Here is a 12,806-nt window from a genome sequence, read left to right as displayed (position 1 = left end):
GTAAGTGACTCGTGATCCTAGGGCTGTGAGTTCCAGCCCCATGACGGGGTAGAGGTTACTTGAAAAAGAAAAAAAAAATGTTTAATTAAAATTACCAGTGAGGGATAAAATGGACATCAGTGCCTCCAGGTGTGATATCCTAAGGCATTACTTTTATAGTATTCCAAAATGTCAATATCATGAAAGACAAAAGAAGAAGAGAAACAATTACAGACTTTCAAAGACTAAAAAGACATGACAACTAAAGGTAACATGTGATCCTAAATTAAACCCTACACACTAAAAATACAAAGGAAAAAAGTATAAAAGGACATTTTTAAGACAGATGACAAAACTGCAAGTTGGATTATAGATTACTATATCGATGTTAAATATTCTCAATATAATAACTGTTCTCAGATTATATGAGAATACCCTTGTTCTTAGAAAATACACACTGCTGAATATACACAATCTACTCAATAATTTTTTTAAGAATTACAGAGAGATAGAACAATAAAGCAAATGTGGCAATATTGAAAAACAAAAACAAAAAGAAAAACACTGGTTGAGGGAGCCCCCCCAGGTGGCTCAGCAGTGCAGGGCGTGGACCTGGAGACCCAGGATCAGGCTCCCTGCATGGAGCCTGCCTCTCCCTCTGCCTGTGTCTCTGCCTCTCTCTCTCTCTCTCTCTCTTTCTCTCTCTCTCTCTTTCTCTCTCTCTCTGTCTCTCATGAGTAAATAAATAAAATCTTAAAAAAAAAAAAAAACTGACGAATCAGGGTAAATGGAATATGGGAGTCTTTTGTACTATTCATGCATCTTTCTGGAATTTTGACATTATTTTAAAATAATAAGTTAAAAAGACAGACTTTAACTCCCCACTCCTCTTTCACTAAAACCCGATGTCTCTGCCACGACCTTGGGTATTCTAGGCCATGGCCCTCTCCTGGGCCTCCATCTCGGCCTCTCCATGCCCTGAACACTGAGCTCTAGCCCCTAGGCCTCCTGTTCGGCACTCCAGCGTACCAGCTCTCTCTCTCATGGCAGCACGGAGGCCCGTGCTTCCACCTAGGTCTGCCAACACTCTTTCTGGGCTCCTCCTGTGGTTGACTCCAGCTCACTCCTCAAAATGGATGGAAGAGAGATCCCTGGGTGGCGCAGCGGTTAAGCGCCTGCCTTTGGCCCAGGGCGCGATCCTGGAGACCCAGGATCGAATCCCACATTGGGCTCCCAGTACATGGAGCCTGCTTCTCCCTCTGCCTGTGTCTCTGCCTCTCTCTTTCTCTCTGTGACTATCATAAATAATAATAAAAAAAAAATTTTTTTTTTAAAAATGGATGGAAGAGAAAATGCAGGAGTTTAATGCTGAGAAAAAGTTAGGCATCAAAATTAAAACCAGGGCTACATTTTGATGTCCACAACCACACAGTGGTCCTCATGCATTTTGTTGCAGTACTTCTCTTAGGATTCTCATTTTCCTATGTGATAGCCCTCAGGGAGGAATGTTTGCCTCAAGAGCTAAGTGAAAAAGATCAATATGAATCATCAAGTACTTTAGCCTCCGGGACACACATCTTTACGTTCTGAAAATTAACTCTCCACCTAAATAAAGTACATAATACTGTCCAAAAAGACGAACGAATACACAGAGTACGCATAACTAATCCACTCGGGGTATAACCGTCCATTACCCTTGGCCTCATCACCCATTTCGGAGCACACCATCTGCCAAAAGCCTTTAATATTCCCTCATTCCAGAAAGTACAGCTTGATGTTGATCAGACCAAACCTTCCACAAATAAGATTTTGAACATTTGCTCTGTGTGCATGTCAGCCACTGTCTGGCACATCAGAATGCTGCACGAATTCTGAAACAAGCAGTCACTGCTCATGAATTCACAGCTACTTCTTCACTTCAGCAAAGGGAAGAGAGATCTTGAAAAGATTGCCATAATATGAATATGCAGAGGAAAAACGAAAGGCAGAAGCACATGATAAAATTCCAGGGGCAGGAAGGGAAACATGGCATAGTACAAAGCAACTGAGAAAATGCGCTTCGATAATTTATGAATCGTAAAAACTTAGTTTCATTATTCATCCTCGCAATTGAAACACCACTCCAGATTCGTTCTCTGCCACACTAGGGTCAATATTCGAGAATGTTTAAGTAACTTAAGTATAAGTGTGTCACAGAAAAGTGGAGTTCAAGCTAACCAACAGAAAATCCAGACCAAACAAAGTGGGGGAAAGATAAACCTAAACCAAAGGATACATTCATAGCAGTTTTTAACAGGTGGGGGGCCAGGAGGTGCCTACCTGGCTCAGTTGGTAAAACAAGCGACTTTTTTTTTTTTTAATTTTTATTTATTTATGATAGTCACAGAGAGAAAGAGAGAGAAAGGCAAAGACACAGGCAGAGGGAGAAGCAGGCTCCATGCACCGGGAGCCCAACGTGGGATTCGATCCCGGGTCTCCAGGATCATGCCCCGGGCCAAAGGCAGGCGCCAAACCGCTGCGCCACCCAGGGATCCCCAACAAGTGACTCTTGATCTCAGAGTCGTGAGTTCAAGCCCCATGGTAGGTGTCAAAACGACTAAAAGTAAATAAACTTTTTTTAAAAAGACAATTATTATAAAATTGTTCACTGGTAGAAAAGAGGTTCTGGGCAGCCCGGGTGGCACAGCGGTTTAGCGCCGCCTGCAGCCCGGGGTGTGATCCTGGAGACCTGGAATCGAGTCCCACGTTGGGCTCCCTGAATGGAGCCTGCTTCTCCCTCTGTCTGTGTCTCTGCCTCTCTCTTTGTGTCTCTATGAATAAATAAATAAAATCTTAAAAAAAAAAAAAGAAAGAAAGAAAAGAGCTTCTAAGATTTTGAAAACTATTAAAGGGATCCCTGGGTGGTGCAGTGGTTTGGTGCCTGCCTTTGGCCCAGGGCGCGATCCTGGAGTCCTGGGATCGAGTCCCACATCGGGCTCCCGGTGCATGGAGCCTGCTTCTCCCTCTGCCTATGTCTCTGCCTCTCTGTGTGTGTGTGACTATCATAAATAAATAAAAATTAAAAAAAAAAGAAAACTATTAAATGCCTAAAATCAGGATCACAAACCTGTTGCCCTTGGATCGTATCCTATGGACAGATGTGTTTTATCTGCCTACCCTGTATTTTTAAAAACCAGAATTGTTTTCTGGCATTTGGTGGTCAGGAGATTTCATATAAAATGTTATTAACATCGAAAGATCAGAAGGTCTAGCAACAATGAACCCGTATTGCCTCATTTCAACAACTGGCCAGCAGTTTGCCACCCTACCAGCACACTGAAAACCATCTAATCTAGGAAGCTTTGAAAAACCACTGATGCCTGAAGCTAACACTAGTCCTTCTAGGAAAAGCCCAGGCACCTGTACATTTAAAAGCCCTTTGGAGGCTCTACTATGCAACCAGATTCAAGATTCATGGACCGACAATTTCATATGTAGCATATGCTATGTATAAATGTGCTGTGGTATTCTTCCAGCTAACCCCATCCTAAAAAATCATTGGAGCTGAAGCCACATTTAAACATGCCCATTTAGGGATCCCTGGGTGGCACAGCGGTTTAGCGCCTGCCTTTGGCCCAGGGTGCGATCCTGGAGACCCAGGATCGAATCCCACGTCGGGCTCCCGGTGCATGGAGGCTGCTTCTCCCTCTGCCTGTGCCTCTGCCTCTTTCTCTCTCACTGTGTGCCTATCATAAATAAATAAAAATTAAAAAAATAAAAATAAAGTCCTAGTTGACCTGTGTTTAAAAAAATAAAATAAAATAAACATGCCCATTTAATCTGAAGTCACAAAAGAAAGGTCCAGCTTAGTAATATGAACTTTATTAGCCATACACACTCTAGTCTAATGTAACTCAAAGCACAGTCAGTACACTACCTGTGCATCTAAATCTCGTTAAAATGCAGGTTTCCAGGCATGTTCCAGACAGACATATCAAAAACTCTGGGACAAGCTCTGGATTCACTGAAAACCAGTGTGGTTTCTTAACAAGGTGGCTGGGGGCTCTCTTCCTCTCCTGCTCCAAACAAGCATCTACATCTGACAATGAAGAACACTCACTTGCTGGGGCCACAGGATTATTGCTTTAAATAGAGCAGGGGGGTTTAAATCTCTTACAAGCTCATGTATACTTGGCTGGCTCTCCCTGGACAGCTTTTTCCTTTAGAAATAAATGCTTATTAGTTCTGATCTTGGCCTCTCTATTGTCCGTGCTAGATGTGGTTAAGATGAACTTAGTGCCTTGGTGCTCAGGAGGAAACAGACTTTTTGCCTCCCAAACAGGGAACAGAGGCAAGGAAGACAGGATTAAGCTCCTTTGTGAACCCCTAAGGGATTCCTTGCAGTTTCTACGTGGTACCTCTAAGCTCCCACAACCTCAAGTGATATTTCTCAATTGTGAACCACAAATGACCTGTATCCAGATCACAGCACAGCTGGGTAAACATGCTGATTCCTAAGTCTAGTATAAAACCGATGGAATAAGAATGTCCAGCAAGGGCTTGAAAAGCTGTTCCATTAACAAGCTCCCCAGGTACTTCTTAGGCACAGAAAGTTTGAGGACCAAAGGGCTCTAGGTTCAACAAAGAAAATATCCACTCTAGAGCTCCTTTCGTAAAATTCACAGGAACCAAGGGAAGCTGCTCACACCTCCCTCTCTTCACTCCCATACCGGCGTAACATATGCAAGGCAGCACCAACTCATTTAAAATGACCACATATTCTGTTTTACTAGAATTCAAATTAAGCAGCTATTAGGACAAGAAGTGAAAAATGCTTCAACTCCAAAATGGTATGCTATCCGAGTCCTTAAAACTATAAAAAGAACACAGATGAGTTTCATTCCCAGAAAGCTCCCAATTATGTCATACTACTACCATTTTATCTTTTTTTAAGATTTTATTTATTTATTTGACAGAGAGAGAGAGAGAGAGAGAGCACAAACAGGGGGAGCTGCAGGCAGAGGGAGGAGAAGCAGACTCCTGGCTCAGCAAGGAGCCTGATGCAGGGTTCGATCCCTCGACCCTGGAATCATGACCTGAGCTGAAGGCAGATGTTTATTAACCAACCAAGTCACTCAGGCACCCCCTACTACTTTTTACGTTTAATTTTAAATTAATCTTACAGTATAACCAGGGAACACCTCTCAGTGGAGTTCTGGGCTTCTCATAACCCTTCTACGCTCCCATACACAGCTCATCAGTTGCCTCTCCAAAGCTGGAGGATATTCCGAACCAACATGTGGCAAAGAAGGCTGTAAAACAGCATGACAATTTCATGCTTGACTCAGGTAATCATAGCTCTCTTGAGGGGAATCTGCTCTTCAGGCTCACCTCTCCTCTGTTTCTGCCATCCACAATCCCCCCTGGAGGAACTTAAGGCTCTTATACACTCGATTACACTCTACTGATTTACAGTGCCAAACAGCCATTCACATAAGGGCTCTCCATAAACATTACTGGATTATGCCAACTCAGGTGATTGATTCTGGACCTCTTAATGTGCTGCCACTCTAAAGACACAACTTACATAACCAGTAGGATTTCAGCTCCTCGCACTGGGTTCCCTACCACACCTTGCGCCTACTTGTCCTTTAAAAAAACCAGACCACAGTTGGAAGAACCAACTAGAGGAGGAAATGAATTATAAAGCAGGACACCACGTAAAACATTACAGGTGACTGATGGTCTAGCACTCACACACAGTAATGACAATCAGTGTGAAAGGGAGAACAATTCTAACCCTTCTGTTGACAGCATTTCCTTTTACCACCATCTAAACCAGAGCCTCTTTAACTTTTAAGGTGCCTACAGATTACCTGCAAAATCTAACTGGAATGCGGGGTGCTGATACAGGTAGTCTGAGATGGAGGACGAGACCCCACCCTCCTAACAGGCTCCCTGGTACCACTAACGCCGCCACGGATCTCCGCTCTCCATAGTGTAGCAGTGGAAAGAAGCGTCAGTACCTGGGAGCGAGCCCACCCAAGACCTAAAGCAAAGAAAGAGAATCTTTTGTTCTGCAAGGTCCCAGGCACTTAGCATGCACAGTGGAACGGCTGACATACCATCTCGTACTCACTGGGAATCAGAATTGCTGGATCTTTTAAAAAAGACAAATGCCTACATCTTACGGCAGAGATTGATTCAGTTGATCTGGGGTATTTAATTGTTCCTATGCTTGTTTTTTTTTGGTTTGTTTTTTTTTTCCTATGCTTGTTTTAAAGCACACCCAGGGGGTTCTAATAAGCGGCCAGTGTTGCAAATCATTGAATTAAAAATACCCAACTGGATGCTATATGTTGGCAAATTGAACTCCAATAAAAAAAAATTTTTTTTAATAAAAATAAATAAAAAAATAAAATACCCCACTGGGAGGAGGGAAATATGGAGTGCCTGCTAAAGGGTAAGGAATTTGGGGGAATGTGAAAACATTCTAAAATGATTATGGCAATGGTTGTGTAATTCTGTAAATAACCTAAAAACCACTGAATTGTATACTTTGAATGGGTTCAATCCTGTGGCATGCGAATTATATCTCAATAAAACTGTTATATAAAAATTTAAAATTTTAATGGCCTTCCTATTTTAAAATAATTAACTCCCAACGAAAAACAACAAAATGGATTTCTTTTCACTCCCTTTTCTAAAGATTTACTTTGAGAGAGAGAGAATGAGCAAGAGCAGGGGGAAGGGCAAAGTTCGGGGGAGAGAATCTCAAGCAAACTTCACGCTGAGCCCAGAGCCCAACACGGAGCTAGATCTCACGACCCTGAGACCCTGAGATCGTGACCTGAGCCGAAACTAAGAGTTGGATGCTTAACCAAATGAGCTACCCAGGCATCCCTGGAATTTTTTTCTATCCTGGAATTCTGGCCTAAAAGTTTGAAATTCTTTAAAAACAACAACAAAAATGCAGATGTTTATATGACTCATCTAGAAACATTAAGATCTGCTCATCATCTTCTTAGGTTCAATTCTGCTTAAGGTAATAGATGAAGAGAAATCTGAAATGAAAACCTTGTTATAGAGCACCACACTGTGTAAGAAAAAAAAAGGAAAGAAAAGCATATTTATCATTTTGGAAAAGTTTACACACCCCAAGTTTCCAGGGTATTTTCAAAAATATAATTTTCCTTTTGCTTCCCCAATTTAAAAATGTTAACTTAAACTAATAAGCTAACAATGAATTAGTCGTTGTTCATTATTCCAAATTTCCTGTACGTTTGAAGATATTCAGAAAAACATGTTAAGAAAAAATACATAAAATGAAAATCTGCCCTTGTTAAAAAATTGGCTTAAACTCTCAACGTACTCAATAAAAAAAGATTACAAAAAAAATAAAAAAATAAAAATAAAAAAATAAAAAAGATTACAAATAGCACTAAAATTTCAAAACAGATCATTATAAATTAGAAGACACTGTCTGTTTATTACAAAAGGAAAGTACTCTAAGAACATGTAATAAGCACCAGCTGGTATTTTGGAGACTCTCTCATAGATTCTGATAGCTGTGATGTCAAGTGTTCAAAACTATTGGTGCTACATGCTCAAGCCAATGATGGTTCATTAGTACCCAATTTATTTTCACTGTCGGATCACCAGAGCCCTGTAACCCATTTCCCCTTAGAACCAGTGCCCTTGTTTATGATCCCATGTTCGTATTCTTCTGAAACAGGCACATTCTGGATGCATCGCTAAACAGTTCCTAAAACAATATACACTAGTTACATGGCATCTTCTGGGGCACTCTGCTCACTAAGTAAGAGCCCCTCTCTTAAGAAATGGCTTTCTGGGACCTTCAAGGCAATGGTTAGGGTCACCTTTACAAGTAAGTATGCATTCCCTTGTCCAAACTCTTCAATAAAATCCAATGTAATTCACTTTAAAAAAAATTTTTTTAAGATTTTATTTATTTATTCTTGAGAAACACAGAGAGAGAGGCAGAGACATAGGCAGAGGGAGAAGCAGGCTCCCTACGGGGAGCCCAATGCAGGACTCCATCCCAGGACCCCAGGATCACGACCTGAGCCAAAGGCAGATGCTCAACCCCTGAGCCACATAGGTGCCCTGTGTATTTTCTTTTTAACATAATTCTACCATGTTACATTACATAGATGACAAAGAAAAGGCAAATCAACACTCCCACTTACTAACCTTGCCCTGGGTATTAACCCTTAGTTTCCTGTTACTTTTTATCCTACCCTCCTACCTAGACTAAACCCCTCCTGTTTTAAGTACATTTGCTCAATCAACTCTTCAGTTTTCATAATATTGGGAAGATGGTTATAGCTATCCCAAAGCAGAAAGATTTTTGGGGAACAGATTCTAATTCCAAGGAAGCAACCCTGAAACCTATAGTGGTGATATCGGCATGTTTCACCTCTATCTCAATCCTCTGCATCTTTGAAATACTAACTTCTTGAGAGGTCAAGACCCACCATCACTGTTGAATTAAATAATTTTTAATCAATGAGCATATCTGTTCATAACTTAGTTAACAATTCACACACACACACACACACACACACACACACACATTTTTTTGAAGGAAGGAGAAATGACATACCGAATGGTATATAAATTCCGAATATTCTTCTCCCCACATTGTCCTTCCTTAACAGCTTGCATTTGTAGTAATTTCATAATGGCTTTTATCAATCCATGTGTATTCCTGTAAAGAAACATAACATGTTAAATGCTATAGATACAAAGTGGATATTCCAATCAGGCACTCAAATCTACCATCTTTAAATAATTGAACACTTGCCACCCACACTGAACAATAACCACCCACATGCATCCACCTCATTCCACAGCACAGCCAAGAGGCCTCAAGGTAGACAGCTCCCATCCAACACATTTACAAGAGAAGGGGAGCCAAAGAATCAAACCACCAACCTATCAATCACCTCCCTACACACACTTGGGGGGTATCAATCAGGAAAAAAAAACATTCACCCACATAATTGCAGGCAGTGACCACATGAGTTGCCCATACTGAATAATTAAGTCCTTCATTTATAAATATAAGTAGACCATGAATAAATAACCAGACATAGGAAATTGATTAGCCACTCAAAAAACTGGGCCCGGGGACCATTCAGACAAATAACCCCTAATAAAATAAAGTTAATGGGAGTGGGGAATAAACCTTAAATTTTTTCTTTATTCTCTGTAAGAGGTAAGAGGATAATATATTAAAAAAAGAAAAAAAAGAACAAGAAGAAAGAAAGAAAAGAAACAAAGTGAATAGCCTGTCTTTTTTTATTATTGTTAATTTTTTTTTAATTGTGACATGGAATTCTTCCTGCTTTATTGAGGTAAAATTGACAAATACAATTGTAGTATGTTTAAAGTATATAATGTGATATATGCATACATTAATTATGGCAACCACTTTATAATTAACACATCCATCAACACATTTTTTTTTCAGTGAGAATGCTAAAAATCTACTGTCACCAATTTCAAGTATACAATATCGTATTGTTAGCTATAGTCACCATGCTGTACATTAGATCCTCAGAACTTGCTCATCTTATAATTGGAAGTTTGTACCCTCTTACCAAACTCTCCCCATTTCTCCCACCCAGCCACTGGCAACTACCATTCTACTGTTTCTATGAGTTTGGATTTTCTTTTTTTTTTAATTCTACATATAAATGTTACCGTTCAGAATTTGTTTTTCTCTGTCTAGGTTATTTTATTTAGCATAATGTCTTCTAGTTTCATCCATGTTGTCACAAACTAGCCTGCCGTTTTAAAATCAGATTCTTCCTGGGAATGAAAAAGAAATCTTAGAAATAAAAAAATACCACCTGTTAAATTAAAAAAAAAAAGTAATTATTTTTTAAATCCTGGTTGTTCATATTTATGGAGCATCCATTGTAAACGAAGTACTCCCCAAAGTGCTTAACATGTATTATGTCATTTACTATCCAAAATATAGTAAGTTACAAATCATTGTTAACTTTATTTTTAGACTAGGACTTAATTAATTGCTATCATTTGGAAAAATTATGCGAGGTGTTATTTACTCTTTTATGACATTTAAAGTCTTCCAACTGACATAAAATTTGCCCAATCCATCCAATACAGTAGCCAACAGCCACACGGAGCACATGTAATGTGGCTGATCCAAATGGAGATGTGCTATAAATGTAAAATACACGATGGATTTTGAAGACTTAAGAAACAAAAAAGAATTACAAAAAAATTACATGCATAATTTTTTATACTGACTGTACATGGAAATAATATTCTCAGTACATGGGGCACATAATATATATAATTAAAATTAACATCACCTGTTTCTTTTTACCTATTAATGTGACTATGAAAAAATTTTGAATTATATATGTGGCTCACATTTGTGACTCAACTTTCCTTATCTAATAATTTACTTTTCATATGATTAGAATTTTAGAGAAGACAGATAACAGACCTATGATTTTTTTTATTGAAGAATAATTAAAATACAGTGTTATATTAGTTTCAGGTATACAATATAATGATTCAACAATTCTGTACACATCACAGCGCTCATCAAGACAAGTGTACTCTTAATCTCCTTTATCTCACTCATCCTCTCACCCCCCCCCCCTTCCTCTGGCAACCATCAGTTTGTTCTCTGTATTTTAAGAGTCTGTTTTTTAGTTTATCTCTATTTGTCTTTGTTCATTTGTTTTGTTTCTTAAATTCCACATAAGTGAAATCATATGGTATTTATCCTTCTCTGACTTATCTGTGACTTATCTCACTTAGCATGGTGGACCTCTAGGTCCATCCATGCTGTTACAAATGGCAGAATTTCAATCTTTTTTATGGATGAGTAATATTCCATTGTGTATATATATCATACATTCTTTATCCATTCACCTATCGATAAACAGTTGAGTTGCATCTATATCTTGACTACTATAAATAATGCTGTAAAAAACATAGGGGTGGGCAGCCCTGGTGGTGCAGCGGTTTGGCGCCACCTGCAGCCCGGGGTGTGATCCTGGAGACCCGGGATCGAGTCCCACATCGGGTTCCCTGCATGGAGCCTGCTTCTCCCTCTGCCAGTGTCTCTGCCTCTTTCTCTGTGTGTCTCTATGAATAAATAAATAAAATCTTAAAAAAAAAAAAAAACAACATAGGGGTGCATATATCTTTTCTAATTAGTGTTTTCATTTTCTTTGAGTAAATACCCAGTAGTGGAATTATTGGTCATATGGTAATTCTATTTTTAATTTTTTGAGGAACCTCCATACAGACATGATTTTTAATCAATTTCAGTCACCTACTCCTTTATCAAAGCAATAGAATCCCAGAAAAAAACACATACATATTTGTATTTCATTCACAGAACTACTGAGGCTAACAAATGAACTCCAGTTTTCTTTTTTTTTTTTTAAGTTTATTTATTTTTAGCAATCTCTACACCCAACATGGGGCTGGAACTCATGACCCCAAGATCAAGAGCTGCATGCTCTACCAATTGAACCAACCAGTGCCCCTAAACTCCAGTTTTCTAACCATTAAGTTAGGTCATGTTTGGTCTTATTTATGGATCCAGATCTTACTGTGTGAATAAGTAAGCATACTATATTTTAAGTTAGAGTGTAGCATGAATAGATTTTAAGTTTTGAAAAATGATGGCATCAATCAAATAGCAAATCCATGCAAATAACGGTTAAATTCAATCGAATAATTACTTAAATTATTATTATCTCAAGTGGGCTGAGAGGGATGATTTTAGCTTAACTTTTATTTAAACCCCTGCTTTAATTCTAATTAGCTAGGGAATTTTGGGTGAGGCATTTAACACCTAGAAGCCAGAACATTCTCATCTGTACAATCTAGAATCATGAAATAAGCCTACCTCTTGGGTTGTTATAAAGTATAAATAAGAATAAAAATATGTCATTAAATCACCTATTTTTTCAAGAAATGTGGTAATCTAATACATGTCAACTGTATCATAAAGATTATATAATGCTTTTCCCTCTTTACAGATGATGCTATGCAAACACAAAAGTCAGAGTTCATCAATGCTCAAAACTAGAATGTGCCTAAAACCATCTACAAATCCAAACCTATCCTAAATCCTATTATTTTCCATCTCTCCTCACAAAACCCTATTTTTCTTGTTTTTCAAACCATTGTTACACTGCATCTGAGATCTGCTCTTAAAAAACTAAATTTCTCTTGAATTCTGTATGATTGTGAAAAGAGGTTACAATAATAATTCAATACTGAAAATCAAAATGGTAAAATAGAAGAAAACATAACCACTAGAGAAGCAAAAATCAGGGATCCCTGGGTGGCGCAGCAGTTTGGCGCCTGCCTTTGGCCCAGGGCGCAATCCTGGAGACCCGGGATCGAATCCCACATCAGGCTCCCAGTGCATGGAGCCTGTTTCTCTGCCTATGTCTCTGCCTCTTTCTCTCTGTCTCTCTCTGTGACTATCATAAAAAAAAAAAAAAAAAAAAAGCAAAAAGCAAAGACAGAATAGAAAATTTTTTCATTGAATCTGTGTCTTCAAATTAAAAAGGCTACCAAGTACCAGGCAAAATTCCTAAAAAATATAATTGCTGACATTTGTCAAACCCAAAGATAAAAGGAAAATCCTATAAACTCTCAGATTTTATAAAATAAAATTTATAAAACAAAGACCATCAGACTGACATCATTTCTAATTTGGCATCAGAACTCCCATCTGCAACACTGAAAGAAGAAATATATATGGAATTATAAGGGGAAGGTTTATGTAACTTAAAGTGTAACCCTCCCCAAAAAACTAA

General features: G+C 38.8%; 1 protein-coding gene across 2 annotated transcripts in view; it reads right to left on the bottom strand.

Annotated features, from left to right (window-relative positions):
* The window catches only part of FOCAD (focadhesin), a 313,675-nt gene that overhangs the window by 246,936 nt on the left and 53,933 nt on the right, over positions 1 to 12,806 (bottom strand). For both annotated transcript variants that reach the window (XM_038552511.1, XM_038552512.1), the window contains exon 5: positions 8,585 to 8,689. In XM_038552511.1, the coding sequence (XP_038408439.1) occupies positions 8,585 to 8,689 (105 nt within the window). The remainder of the gene's footprint in view (positions 1 to 8,584; positions 8,690 to 12,806) is intronic.

The sequence above is a fragment of the Canis lupus genome, chromosome 11, assembly GCF_011100685.1.
Source record: "Canis lupus familiaris isolate Mischka breed German Shepherd chromosome 11, alternate assembly UU_Cfam_GSD_1.0, whole genome shotgun sequence".
NCBI classification, from domain to species: domain Eukaryota; kingdom Metazoa; phylum Chordata; class Mammalia; order Carnivora; family Canidae; genus Canis; species Canis lupus.
The sequence above is the reverse complement of the archived record's forward strand: the minus strand, read 5'-3'. Positions and strand labels throughout refer to the sequence as shown.